General features: G+C 54.7%; 1 protein-coding gene across 2 annotated transcripts in view; it reads right to left on the reverse strand.

Annotated features, from left to right (window-relative positions):
- Positions 1–11,902, reverse strand: part of GPT2 (glutamic--pyruvic transaminase 2) — a 33,329-nt gene extending 21,427 nt beyond the window's left edge. Inside the window, exons 1-3 of one of the 2 annotated variants that reach the window (XM_029211590.1) lie at positions 10,406–10,742; positions 3,923–4,012; positions 1,780–1,888 (exon numbers count right to left, since the gene is read on the reverse strand). In XM_029211590.1, the coding sequence (XP_029067423.1) occupies positions 1,780–1,888; positions 3,923–3,955 (142 nt within the window). In that variant the 5' untranslated portion in view covers positions 3,956–4,012; positions 10,406–10,742. Of the gene's footprint in view, positions 1–1,779; positions 1,889–3,922; positions 4,013–10,405; positions 10,743–11,394 lie in introns of those variants that run through there. The other variant, XM_029211580.1, reaches the window with a different exon arrangement.
- Between the last annotated feature and the right edge of the window lie 992 nt (positions 11,903–12,894).

Below are 12,894 nucleotides of genomic sequence, written 5' to 3' on the forward strand. Positions count from 1 at the left end.
ATAATTTTAAAGGGCATGATAAAAACACGTCCAGGTGAGCCCTAAGACCCTGTGTACACATTTTATAATCTCTCCGTGGGCCAGGGTAGCCCTGGGCATACTGACATTTTCCATTTCCTTTATTTTTGTGGGCAGGTGCTCAGGCTGCCCAAGCCTTAGTTGACAGAGCACCCCCCCCCCATTGTCCCAGTCTTGGCCAGGACACTGCCCCTCCCCCAACGATGGGCAGGAACAGGTAGTGACCTCCAGGGCGGGGCTTCTCCACACCTGACAAGGGGCACAAATGCCAACCTTCCTGCAAGCCCGGGAGGTGGGTACGAAGTATCTCCTAATTCAAGGATGAGGAAAGAGGCTCAGAGAGCACCTACCTCACCTGTCCTCATGAGCTCCCCAGACAGAACTCAGTGCAGGTTCCCAAAACCCCAAAGGCCAACAGTCCCGACTCACACGGACATGGCCTCCCAATGCCATTCTCCCAGCCCTGGCTGACACAGAAAAAAACTTGTCGATGAGGCTTAGTGCATGGAACAAGATCCCCTCCCCGTTCCCCAGACATTAACATCAGATATGCAAGAGCAAACCCCCTCCCTCCACCTCCGGGTTGCAGTTCCTGGAGTCTCAGGCCCACTGCCATGGGTCTTAGAGAAGCGCCTTTGTCCTCTGGGCTGGGCAGAGGGTGCAGGAAGAAAGGAGCCTGGAGGCCAGGCCTCTGGGCTGGCCTCTGCCAGCTTGTGGTTCAGTCCTTGCCACACAAGGTGCTGGCCCACACCCCAAGCAGGCTGGCGGGCAGGGAAGCTGGCCCCTTCCTGAGAGGGACACTGTGAAGGACACAAACTTGGACAGAGGGCTGGTAGGGTGACCACAGCCAGGAAAGTAAGCATAGGGCTCTCCATAAAGGGACAGAGCAGAAAAGGGGGAGGGGAAAGGCAGGGAGGTGACAGAGATGCCAATTGTGGCTGATCCCCTGCTGAACAAGCCACATGAATCCCCGTCCCATGTTTTGAAACATTTAGGCACTAGTCCTAAAAAAGACCTAAGGACAACGATTTTCCTCAGGACAAAGGAAGCTGGATTCCCTATGTAGGCACTGGGCAAAGGAATGAAGCAAAAATAAACAGGAAAAAGAACATGAGATGAGAACAAAGAGCCAGAGGCCCAGAGGCTGGAAATCCATCTCAGCAGGGAAGGGAGAGAAGATCATTTTCACATCTACAGGGCCTTCCTCCACGGAGCCCTCTGGTGCTGGGGGCCGAGGCTGGGCCTGGGCTCCCAGCACAAAGGAGCACAGTCCGGTGACGGGAACATAACACACAAGTTGGGGGCGGGTGGGCGGCACCTTCAGAGCAAGGAAACCACCAAAAGGGGGCCACAGGCACCTCACAGCGTGGCCACAGGGAAGTGAGAAGCCGGGCCAGCGGGGCATGTGCCTCCCTCTGGCCTCCGGCTTCGGAGGCTGCCTCGGGCTCAACCTTCTGCTCTGAGGGTGGGCTAAGCATCAAAGCCACCTCCCAGTGTAAACCCCAAATCCAGCCAAATGCAGGCTCTTGCGCCTGAAGTGCCCCAATCCACCAAAAGATGGCATCGACCCCATAAGCTCAGCAAACAAGAGGCTGACAGAGCACGGACAAGAACACTGTCATTTACTCTGCACGTCAGCCACCACACACATTCACACACTCACTCAACGTGTAACCCTTCATTCTGGGCCGAGGCCCAGGCCCACGCTGAGAACACACGTCCTTTTCACGCCCGCTGGGACCTGGCAAGTCGGGGCCTCACCCAAGCTGTTCCCGCCACAAGCCTGTAGGATCCGCCGGGCTCGTTTCTTAGCATCTTCTGGGAAGCTGGGGCTGTCCAACAGGTTCGGGTAGGTACAGAGTGCCATCACCTGGAGGAACAGAGGCATGGGCTGGGCTCCCAGCACCTCCCACCCTGGAGGGGCACAAAGGACTCTGGGCAGGCGACGGTGTGAGATGACAACTCTGAGGGACAGTGCCCTCACAGGCCTCTCCACAAGGGCCCCAGCCTGTGGGGGCCTGGGGACAGGCGGGGAGGAGGAAAGTGGACGCTCTGCAGCAGAAGGGAGATGGTGAGAGGCAAGGTCCATGATGACCTGGGCCTAGGCGGAGGGTGGGCCACCACCCTCCGAGGAGCCAGGGGACAGAAGGAGGCTGCTTACTCTGCCCCACCTCCTCCATAAAGGACAGCAGCTCACACACCCAAGGCCACAAGAACCAGGGGTTCCAGAGCAGGGGGCTGGGGCTGAGGAGGCAGGTGCACCCCAGATGACAGGATTGCACAGACCTCTGCCTACAGCCTGAGCACCCCCCATCACCCCTTTTCCTGGCCAGAACTGAAAACCGAGTCAGCTTTTTCATCTCTGTAACAGAGAAAATCACCCTAACCTCACAAATTAAGAGGATTAAGCAAGGAAATGTTTTGCAAAAGTGCTGGCAAACCCCCGCTCACCAGGCAAGTCTAAGCTGGAAGCTTAAGAGCGGTGCCAGGAGCACTGAGGCAGGCTGTGGCTCACGGCTGGGGGACTTTGGGCGGGTGCAGGCTTCTTGGAGCCCAGCTTTTCTTCAAAAAGATTTGTGCAATAGGCAGTGACCCAGCCTGCCCTCCTCCCTGGGGTGCTTGTGAAGGCTGGAGGAGGCCAGCACCAAGCTGGATCCGGGAGTGTGCCAGACAGCCAGAAAAGGCTGAGGCAACAGGAGGCGCCCCAGGCACGTGTGGGGAACCTCTGCAGAGGGAAGCCACCTTGGGCCTCTCCTCTCCTAAGCTGGGTGCTTCCAGGACGAGCATCCAGGACAACCAGGATGCTCTGACCTCCTCTTGCTCCACTTCCCTGGCAGAGCCTCTCTGTCTGGTCTGATCCACTTCCTCCCCACGGGCCCAGCTTGGGGCCTCTGACATTCATGGGCAGCTGGCACGCTCCTGGGGTCTGCAACAGTGGCCATAGGAGTCCATGCAGTGGATGTTCCTGAGTTCGTTGCCAGCCTTGGTTCTTCTCCCCCATACCCTGTGTGAATTCCCTGAGGGGCTGCAGGCTGAGGTCCCGGGGCCCCCAACAACGCTCCACCCAGGGAGCAGGGTAGGATCGCCCCTCCTGTGTGCCAGTCCCTGCAGCAGGAAGTACGGGCAGGAAAAGACCAGGGCATTCAGCACTCAGCTTTGCTGCCTGCCCCAGCCTCCCAACCTTAACCACACAAGGACCAAATTTTGCCCCATTCCTTCTCCGGGAAAAAGCTTTCGCTGTAGCTGGTCTCCAACCTCTGTCTAGCAGGCCCTGGAGTACTCTCCCACCTTAACTTTTCCCCTCTAGCCCACCAATCCCACAGTTTTGGCCCATGCAGCATCCTTGCAATTGGCACTCAAACTGAAACACTGCAATGTGCCTCTTGAGGGCCTTCACACTCTCCATCTCATGGAGTCCCCCAGCAGTCCTCCGAGGCAGTGTCTGGTGATTTCCACTTGCCCAAAGCCACCCAGCTGGTAAGCAGCAAAGCCAACACTCAAACCTGGGGATTCTCACTTGGGAAGCCATACCTGGACCCCCACGCACCATCTCCCAGCCCACTGGGCCTCTACCTCTCCCATCTACTCTCTGATGCCCTCACCAACCCAGCTCCAAACTCAGCATCCAGGACCATGCACCTGGGAGCCTTGTATACTAGAGCATCCTCAAAATGGGTTTAGGAATTTTAGACAGCTTTGGAAGGGGAGGAGACTGAGGGAGAGAACCAGTGGGGACATCAGGCACTGGAGGGGGCTGCTACTTCAATGGCACCTCCCTGTGGGCTTCTGGTGTCTGCTGTGTCCTGAGGGAGCTGGATAGGCAAGGAGGCAGAGGTAATGTAATGGGTCTGGCTGGCTGGTTCCCTGCTGTCCCAGTGGCCTCTGTTCCTGAGGGCCAGCTCACCTGTCGGAGGAAGGTGATTGGCTGCTGGCCCATGGCTTGGGCATCCCCGATGTTGGCACGGATGACTTCAGTGAATGGTTTTTTGATACCCTGAGTAGAGAGAAAGCAACAGGTGGTTACTTAGTGACTCTCAGACCCTGGATTCCAGAGGCCAAGCAATGCTCAACAGGATATTAATAAGCAGCCCTATTCTGAGCCTTGCCAGGTGTCAGGCCCAGTGCCCTTGACATGCTTGGTCCCATTTGACCTTCACAACCACCCCTATGAGGAAGGGCCAGTATTGGGTTGGCCCAAAAATTGGTTTCGGTTTTTCGGTTTTTCATAAGATGTTATGGAAAAATCCGAATGAAATTTTCGGCCAACCCATATACAACCCTTTTTACAGATTAGGAAATTAAAGCTTCAAAAGGTCACCCATTTTCTGAAAAGGCCAGAAGAGCTTCCTGGGCTGCCAGAGCACCCTGAGGCAGCTGCAGGTCCACGCTGACCCTGGGGCAAATGTGGTGGGAGGGAGGGAGGGGTCTGCAGCAGAAAACATCAGGGAGAGGATCCCACAACTGCCGGCTCCCTCCCCCCAAGCGCAGCTCCACCTCCACCCCTAAGTGAATGACTAGGGCACTGCAGCCACCCTCCCCTCCAGAAGACACTGATCAGCAGGGACCTCTTGGGGGTCATTCTCTTGCAACCCTGTCTTTGCAGGATGAAGAATGTGGACTGATTTTCATATTGAAAAATAAAAAGCGTCAGGGATGAAAAGACTGGCTGAAGAGCAAAACTGAGGCCACTGCCTGAGCAATGCGTTTAGCACAGAACAGAGATGGCAGAGAGAGGAGGAACTCGGAAACCCTGGCAACAATGTCACTGGGGAGGTGACTGCAGGACACTCCGGCTGCTGCTAAGGAGAAAATGCATTTTGGATGGAGAGCTGTGGGGATCTGGAAATGTGGGAACTCCACGCAGCTCACTGATAAATCCAGAATTAGCCACTGTAAGAGTTAGAATCAACAGCAGGTTCAAGGACCTCCCAGGGCAGCTGAAAGGATTATCTGAGACAAACAGTATGAAAGCACTTGGCAGAGTACAAACATCATCATCTTACAAAGCTGGACCAGGAACAAGGTCACAAGGGTCATGGTGGAGGGAGAAGGCGGTGGGGCAAGGGGTGGCAGTACCAAGGGGGGGGTCTGGGTGGAATGCCTGGCCACCTTCCCATATCTCCAGCTGCCCTTTCCCCAAAGGCACCCTAAATACATATTTTAAAGGTACAATTCTATGGTTCTGACACCTGCCTTCTCCATTTCACACAATGTGTGCATAAAAGCAACTTTAGAAAATTTTCCCTTTTTTAACTCAGTAATATACCCCTTAAGTAAAGACCAGTGGGCTTAAGGGATGAAAGCAGCTGCCCGCCGAACAAGCCTTCCTGGCCCTCATCTGCCACGCCTCAGCCCCTCCCATACAGAAATTCTCCAGCTGCTTCAGGAGCCAGGAGGCATGGGGCGTTGAGGAGGGCACCCCAGAAACAGCACTGGACCGTCATAAACAGGGCCTGATAAGTCTCCAAAAGCTACGTCTGGTGGCGGGTAGTGGGGAGAAAGGCCTTTTAATTCCCTCCTGCTCCTTTTACCAAGTTCTTCAGGGCTGGCCAATATGGAAAGACATCTCAGGGGACCAAGGCAGGGGGACAGCACCACCCACTGCCCAGGGCTGGGCTGGGGTGAGGGCAGGCACCCTGGAGACAGGCTTCGGGGCATGTGGCCTCAGGGCTCGTCCCACAGGTGGAGCAATCCAGGCCACTGTGTGCAAAGGGGCAGACCTGACCCACTCCTTGGCACTGGCCTGGGCTCCTGGCATGGGACGCTCTGTCAGCCTGACTCAATTGCCACGGTCCCCCAGGCCTGGCTAGCTGAACTCAGGTGATTTCCATGGTGTGGGCACAGCCCATTCTTCCGTAGGGAGTAAATGTGTCACAGTCAAGGGCCAGGAACTACAACACACAGCTGTGGGCCCTCAGCCAGCCCAATTCAGGGAGAGAATAATGCCTGGAACAGATCCCTGGATGTTCCTTTCCTGTGTCCTCACCCTGCACTGCTCAACCAATCTGGGGCCTGCCAACAAGCAGCCTAGGAGCATAGAGCATCTCCTTTCTCGGGTCTGGGTACCTATGGTCTCCAGACACTTCGTTCGCTATGATGGACGAGCTGCAGGGTGGGAAACTGGCTCCTCTGAATGGGCAGGGGACCAGCCTGCCCAGCCAAGGGCCACCATACAAAGGAGACTCCTGTATCTAGGCACTTGAGATCTACATGGGTTGGGAAATACCAAGGAGTCAGGGGCAGGCTCCTGCCCACAGTGACTCATCCAGGCCTGCACGCACACCCAATGGCAACCTCACCTCAGCCCCGCCCTCCGGGAGCCTGCCAGGTCAGCACATAGCTTTCTAGTTCCACTTCCCAGCATCCTAGAGCCCACCTGTTTAACTCATCTGCACACATCCTGCCCAGAGCTGCCTCCCTGTGGGGCACTGAGATGAGAGCCAACACAGGGGGGCTCTCTTCCCACAGTTCAGCTCAAGGAGGGCTCAAGGAGAAGGCCCCCAGGCTGTGGGGATGGCATATTTCAGAGGGTGTTAGCAGGGAGAAGGAAAAAGGAGTTAGCATTGTCCTTCCCAGCTCACAGGCCCAGCATTAGGACAATGGACAATTCTAACAGGCACAAGGCAGTTTCCTCGAGGTAGGGGTGGCTCCTGTCATTTCATGTGACGTGCGAGCGGGAAGGTTTGGTAGGACGGTGAGTCCCCAGAGAGCCTCCCTCTCCTTCAACAAACACTTATGAATCATGCCCTGCGACAGAAGTGGGCAACACAGGAGAGGCTACCACCTTCAGAGCCCAGGCTGATGAAGAAGTGGACTCAGAGAAGGGAGAGAGGGCACAGCTGGCTCCAGGCCAGGAAGGCCACATGAAAAGACCCCAGGGCCATGAGCAAGACTGGGCAGGCAGGAAATCCAACAGAGAGCTCCAGACGGAAGCCCCAGAGACAAACCCAGCTAGTCCCCAGGGTCCCTGAAAACAGGTGCGCTGCACCGCTGAGGAAACCGAGGCTCAGCACAGGGTCTGGCCCCGACCATTATGACAGGCAAAGCTGGAAGAAACCGAGCCAAACCTATACAGGCCTGTGATTAAGAGATGAGGTGGGGGCTTCCCTGGTGGCACAGTGGTTGAGAGTCCGCCTGCCCATGCAGGGGACACGGGTTCGTGCCCCGGTCCGGGAGGATCCCACATGCCGCAGAGCGGTTGGGCCCATGAGCCATGGCCGCTGAGCCTGCACGTCCGGAGTCTGTACTCTGCAGCGGGAGAGGCCACAACAGTGAGAGGCCCGCGTACCGCAAAAAAAAAAAAAAAAGAGATGAGGTGGGAGCTCCAAGGGCTGAGTTTCCTAACCATGGAAGCAGGGAAGGCTGGACGTAGGTTCCTGAAGTCTAGGGGCCTGTGGGAGGGTCAACCGTAGAAGCTGAGGTTTGCAGGGATGAAAGCTGAACGAGCTCCAAACAGGATAATTCAAGATAGCAAGGCTAAGGCCCAGGCAGGAGAGCAAACCCCACATTCCTAGACCCAGAGACTCAAGGGGAAGGCAAGGAAAGAGTGACCCCTGGCACTCTCCCCAAGCAACTCTCATTATCTTGAAAATGAAGACTCTTAAGAGTTCTGACTGGGGAATTCCCTGGCGGTCCAGTGGTTAGGGCTCCACACTTTCACTGCTGAGGGCATAAGTTCAATCCCTGGTAGGGGAACTAATAAGATCCCACAAGCCATTTAGCGCGGACCAAAAAAAAAAAAAAAAAAAAAAGAGTTCTGACTGGTTTCTAGCTGTTCAAAGCATCATCACTAAACATCTCCAACGAGTCTTTACGAGAAATAAATTGGGCTCATTTTGCAGAGGAATAACTGAGGCCAAGGTGCTCTGAGTAACTTGTCTGAGGCCCACAGCACATAAAGGCAAAGCCCAGGATACAGGTCCTTGGTGACTTGGGCAGGGTGGGTGGGTGGAGGGTTCATCTAAATGGAAGCCTACACTACAAATTTCTTTATTTTAAGATAGTATCTAAGCTCTAAAGAAAATGATCGATGAGATTTCACCTCTTGTGCCTGGCACATCCAGAGTTTCCAGACTTAGTTCTTAGCTAACGATAAGGAGGTGCTACAGCATTCTCCACTTTTACTGTGTTTAGTTGCAGCACACACTGATGTTAACAGTATTCAGTTTTTCCCGTCGTAAATGTTTTGCCCTGACTCTGTGTACTTTTACAAACAGAAGCCTTCCTGTCTCCACTTATGCCAACCTCCTCCCTTCCCCCAATAAAACAAGGGAAAAAGAAGTAGGTTGAGGAGGAACAGACAGATCTTTTCAAAACTCCTACTAATGGCCGCTTATTTTTAAATGCTGCTCCCAATGAACACCAGGATCTGAAAAGCTGATAGGTTCTCCCACTTAGAGCTGCTGTCAGGGAGAAACAGGGCCTCCCTGAGAGCACACAGCCCAGGCTGGAGGAGAATGGCCCCTTTCACACACCCACTTAGTCAAGTGCCCCTCCGCCTTCAGGCTCTCCTGAACATTCTCCTCCACTCCTACCACCAAGCAAGATAGACGAGACTTGCCTGGCAAGCCACCCCACAGTCAAAAACCAGAGCCACATTGACATATATACACTACTAAATGTAAAATAGATAGCTAGTGGGAAGCAGCCGCATAGCACAGGGAGATCAGCTCGGTGCTTTGTGACCACCTAGAGGGGTGGGATAGGGAGGGTGGGAGGGAGACGCAAGAGGGAGGGGATATGGGGATATACGTATGCATATAGTTGGTTCACTCTGTTATACAGCAGAAACTAACACACCATTGTAAAGCAATTATACTTCAATAAAGATGTTAAAAAAAAAAACAACCAGAGCCACGTGTCCAGCCAATCAGCCGGTACTATTTACAGAGCACCTGGTGAAATGATTCCAAAAGGCAGCTTAAAGGTCTTCAGATGGACAAAAAGGCACAAAAGTCAGGACCTGGGGAAAAACCTTGGGCCCACCCGACCTTCCTTTTATAGACTAGGGAAACCAAAGCCCAGAGAGGATTGAAGATTTACCCCAAGTCACTCAACTCTCTACAAATTCCATCTCTAACCAAATCGAACCCTTTAAAATAACATCAGTCCAGTTTTGATCATTAGAGTTCAAAATAGAGGTAGAAAAAACGAAGCTGTGCAAAGCCAACGCAAGCCAAGCCAAGCCAAAAAAAAAAAAAAGACTGGGAAAATATGGCTCTCTCAGAAGGGGCACTGTTTAAGCTAGCAAAATGGAGAGGCTGTCTCTAGAGAATGAAAGGTTTAAGCAAGGCTATGCTGGCTTGGCTGGGGCTATTATCTCCAGCACCAAGAATCAGGCAACTGAGATTCGACCAAGTGAAAAGAGAATAAGAAGGGATGAATTTGAACGAAAGCACCGGAGAATGTAGGTGGACAGAAAGAATGTCTCAACTTACTCAGGGGTAGAACATGGCAGTGGGGCCATCTGTCCTAGAAATCACAGGGTGTTTCCAGCCCAAATGACCAAGAAATTTCTCCACCTCAATGATGGAGCCATACCCTGTTGGAACACCATCCTGGTTCCCCATTGCACACCAAACTTTGCACCATAAAGTACTGAGCCCAGCACACAAGACTCCAGTCCCCCTTTTCCATCTTATTCATCTACCATATCTCTCTGCCAGACAGTGCTCTCCAAATGGCACCAATTCCCTTCCCCAAATGCCCAGAACTTCCCAACCTTCTGTCTTCGCTCACAGCCCTCCTTCCACCTGGAATGCTCTCACATTTTCTGTGCCTGCTAAAAAAATCCCACCAATCCTTAAAGAATTGGGGGAAGAGAAGCTCAGGTCCAGAGGACAATATGGCGATCAGATCCCTGAAGGCAAAGACAGTGTCCCCTTCTGCCTTAATCATCCTTGTACTTCATGGAGCCCACACGCAAGCTGCTATTTAACAACAGGCAGAGATAATCCGTGGAACCCCTACAAGTTCTGGAACCAGAAAAATCAGTTGTAAAGTGATAAACCGGAAACAATTTAATCTCAGCCTTATCAGGGAGACTGTTGTCTTAAGGAGGGCCAGCTAGAGTCTGTCAGGTATCAGCAAGGAGCAGAGCAGCAAAAGCCCATTTTCTCTGCCTGTGGCCCACCTTCGGGACAGGGAGGCACAGAAACCGAGCCAGCCTTCTGTGGGCCAAGCTTTAAACTTAGCCCTGCAAGGAGTCAGAGGGAGACACTGGACTCTGACTTGTCCAACTCACTGTTTTGAGTCAGCAGAACTGAGTGTCCCAACAAGGTCTCAGCGAGCCATGAGCTCATCAACCCCCCAAAGTCCCCACGTTAATGTAACGGTCCCACCACGGCTTCCTCCCATGCATTCAAGGAACGTTAAGTGGCCAACTCACCCCCAAGACATCCAGTTCTGGTGCCTGTGAGAGCGAGATCAAGGAACCCTCCCCTCTTCTGGGTTAGAACTATCTTAGGCAAGCAGCTGGGTGACTGCTGTCATGAGTTCTTACAAATCTTAGGAGTGTTTACTTTTTTTAACATTACCCTCTTGACTCCGCCTCCTGAATTCCACCTGGGTTAGAACTCTGGTATCCTACAGGGGCATCTCTTACACCCACCCCAGCCGCCCTGGTTGCAGGGAGGCAGAAATCACTACTGGGTGTGTGGTCACTTTACACACAGCTATGAACTCAAGTTAAGGTCCCAGCCAGCCGGCCACCAGGAGGAAGAACGTCCCAGGGCCACCCTACCAAGGCCCAAAAGGCCCAAGCCTCTGTTACCCACTGGGAGAACAAGATATGGCTGTCAGTCAGGGTTCCAAAGGGGGCCTAAGGGAAGGAATTGTGCAGGACACTCTGCAACAACTCCACTTTTGTCAGGGAATCATTACTGGCAAAATGACCCAAAAGGTCTCAGAGAAAGAAAATCTTCGTGAGCAAACCTAAGTCTCCTCAGAGCCTTCCTCCCTCCCCTGGTACCTAATGTGATCTCTGAAATTCTGGTTTCTTTCTTTACTGCCTGTTGTCGTCCTCACCCCACCCCCACCCCCCCATGGATCTTGGTTCCACGCGGGTAGGACGGCCGCATAGCAGGCAGTGCCTGGCACTAAGGGCAGCTCAGTTATAACTGATGAATTCAATTCAACAAGTGAACCGTATCTGAGGGCCTTTCTTTGTGCCAGGTGCCAGGCACTGGCGGGTAAAGGGATGGGGGGAGGGCATTCTATCGTTTTAGCCAAGGTGGGCTGAATGAAAGAGCTGGCCACGCGGGTGGGAGGAAGTCCAGCGGGCGAACCCCAGCAGGGGACAGCTGCTACCTCCCCCCACCAGTGCCCCCTAGCCTCCCAGGGCCCTCCCGCCCCACGGACCCTGGAGCCAGCGCTCACCCTCTGCAGCTCGAGCTCGATCTCGCCGGCCTTGAGCACGATGGGTCCCCGCACCGCGTACTCCACCGCCTTCACCTGCGGGTTCATGGACTCGAGCGTAAGGATGCGGTCGCGCCGGCTCCGCTCGGGCCGCACCTTGAGCACCGCCGAGGCCTCGGCGGCCGCGCTGCTCTGACCACGGCCCCAGGGGCCGAGGGTCCGGGGGTAGCAGCCCCGCCGGACCAGCGCCGCCGCCCGCTGCATCGCGCGCCCGCCCAGAGAAACCTTGGGACAAAAAGGGGAAGAGAACACACACGTCACGCACAGCCCAAGGCGGGCACGCCGACACCCGTCCCCAAGCCCAGCCAAGGGCTCTTGCAGCTAGCGGTGCCAGCCTGGCTTCTGGGACGGGTGCCCATCCCCCGTCGACTCGGACCCTGCACCTCGCCGCTGCAGAGCCAAAGCACCGCACGACAGGGGTTTTGCAAAGTCTGCTCCCAATGCATGCATGCAACGTGCCTGTCGCCACCTGGCCACCCCCTCTTCTAGTCCGGCTAGAGCGCGCGCCTGGAGCTGCTCCTCGGCTCTGGCGCCCGCAGCCGCATCCCAGGTCCCGCACCACAAGGCTCCTGCGCTCGCACACCCACAGCCGGCGAGTCCGCCCGGGCCTGCCAGCTGGCTCCTGGGCCTTGTAGTTCCCTAGTCTGTTTTCAGAGCAGGTGTGGAGAGCTGGTCGAACTACAAGTCCCATAGTGCCCCGCGCTGGCCTGATCGGGGGCCGGGCAAGAGGCGGGAGCGGTGGTCTGGCTCTGCTGTAGGCTGGGCGGGCTCTTTTGTCTGGCGGAGGGGATGCGGTGCCGGGACGGGTCCTGGCGGGGTCTGCCCTTCTCAAACTTCTGCGAATTTAGAGCTATTTGCAGCTTCTCCCTGGAAGCGCATCCTGCATTCCCCCCTACATCCCTTCCCCCAACACCTGCAAGGACACAGGCTGAGAGATGGTGCAGTCCTCGCCCCAGGTTTCATCATCCAGGGCCCGACGGTGGCAGTGGCCGCTCTACGGGGGCTGGTAAGAAGGGGGCTGGTAAGAAGAGGGCTGGTAATAAGCGGGGCTTAGGAGTTTTGGACTTGACTGCCACTCTTACCCGTCTCAGCGTCGGTTTCCTTGTCGTCAAAACGGAGATCAACTCACAGCCTCTGAGGAATGTCGTGAAAATTAAAGGACTAAGCAGCTGGTATATACCAGGTGGTCAGGCTTCCTGACAGCTCCATTTGAAACGCTACCACACCTCCGTTACCTGTGTTAATTTCCTTTCTACCCCCATTAACCATGAAAGCTCTAGAGAGCAGGGGCAGCGTTTTTCTTGTTCATCATATTCACAACACCTCTGAGTGTTGGCAGTACATAGTAAACACCCAGTAAACGTTTGCTAATGAATGCTCAGCGCATGGTAACTATTATTTTGGCTGAGGCACCTGCAGGAAAAGGCATCCTGGCTTACCCAGAGTGAGTGCGGGGCAGGA

Source organism: Monodon monoceros, unplaced genomic scaffold, assembly GCF_005190385.1.
Source record: "Monodon monoceros isolate NGI ecotype Baffin Bay Population unplaced genomic scaffold, NGI_Narwhal_1 Super_Scaffold_10, whole genome shotgun sequence".
In the NCBI taxonomy this organism is placed as follows: domain Eukaryota; kingdom Metazoa; phylum Chordata; class Mammalia; order Artiodactyla; family Monodontidae; genus Monodon; species Monodon monoceros.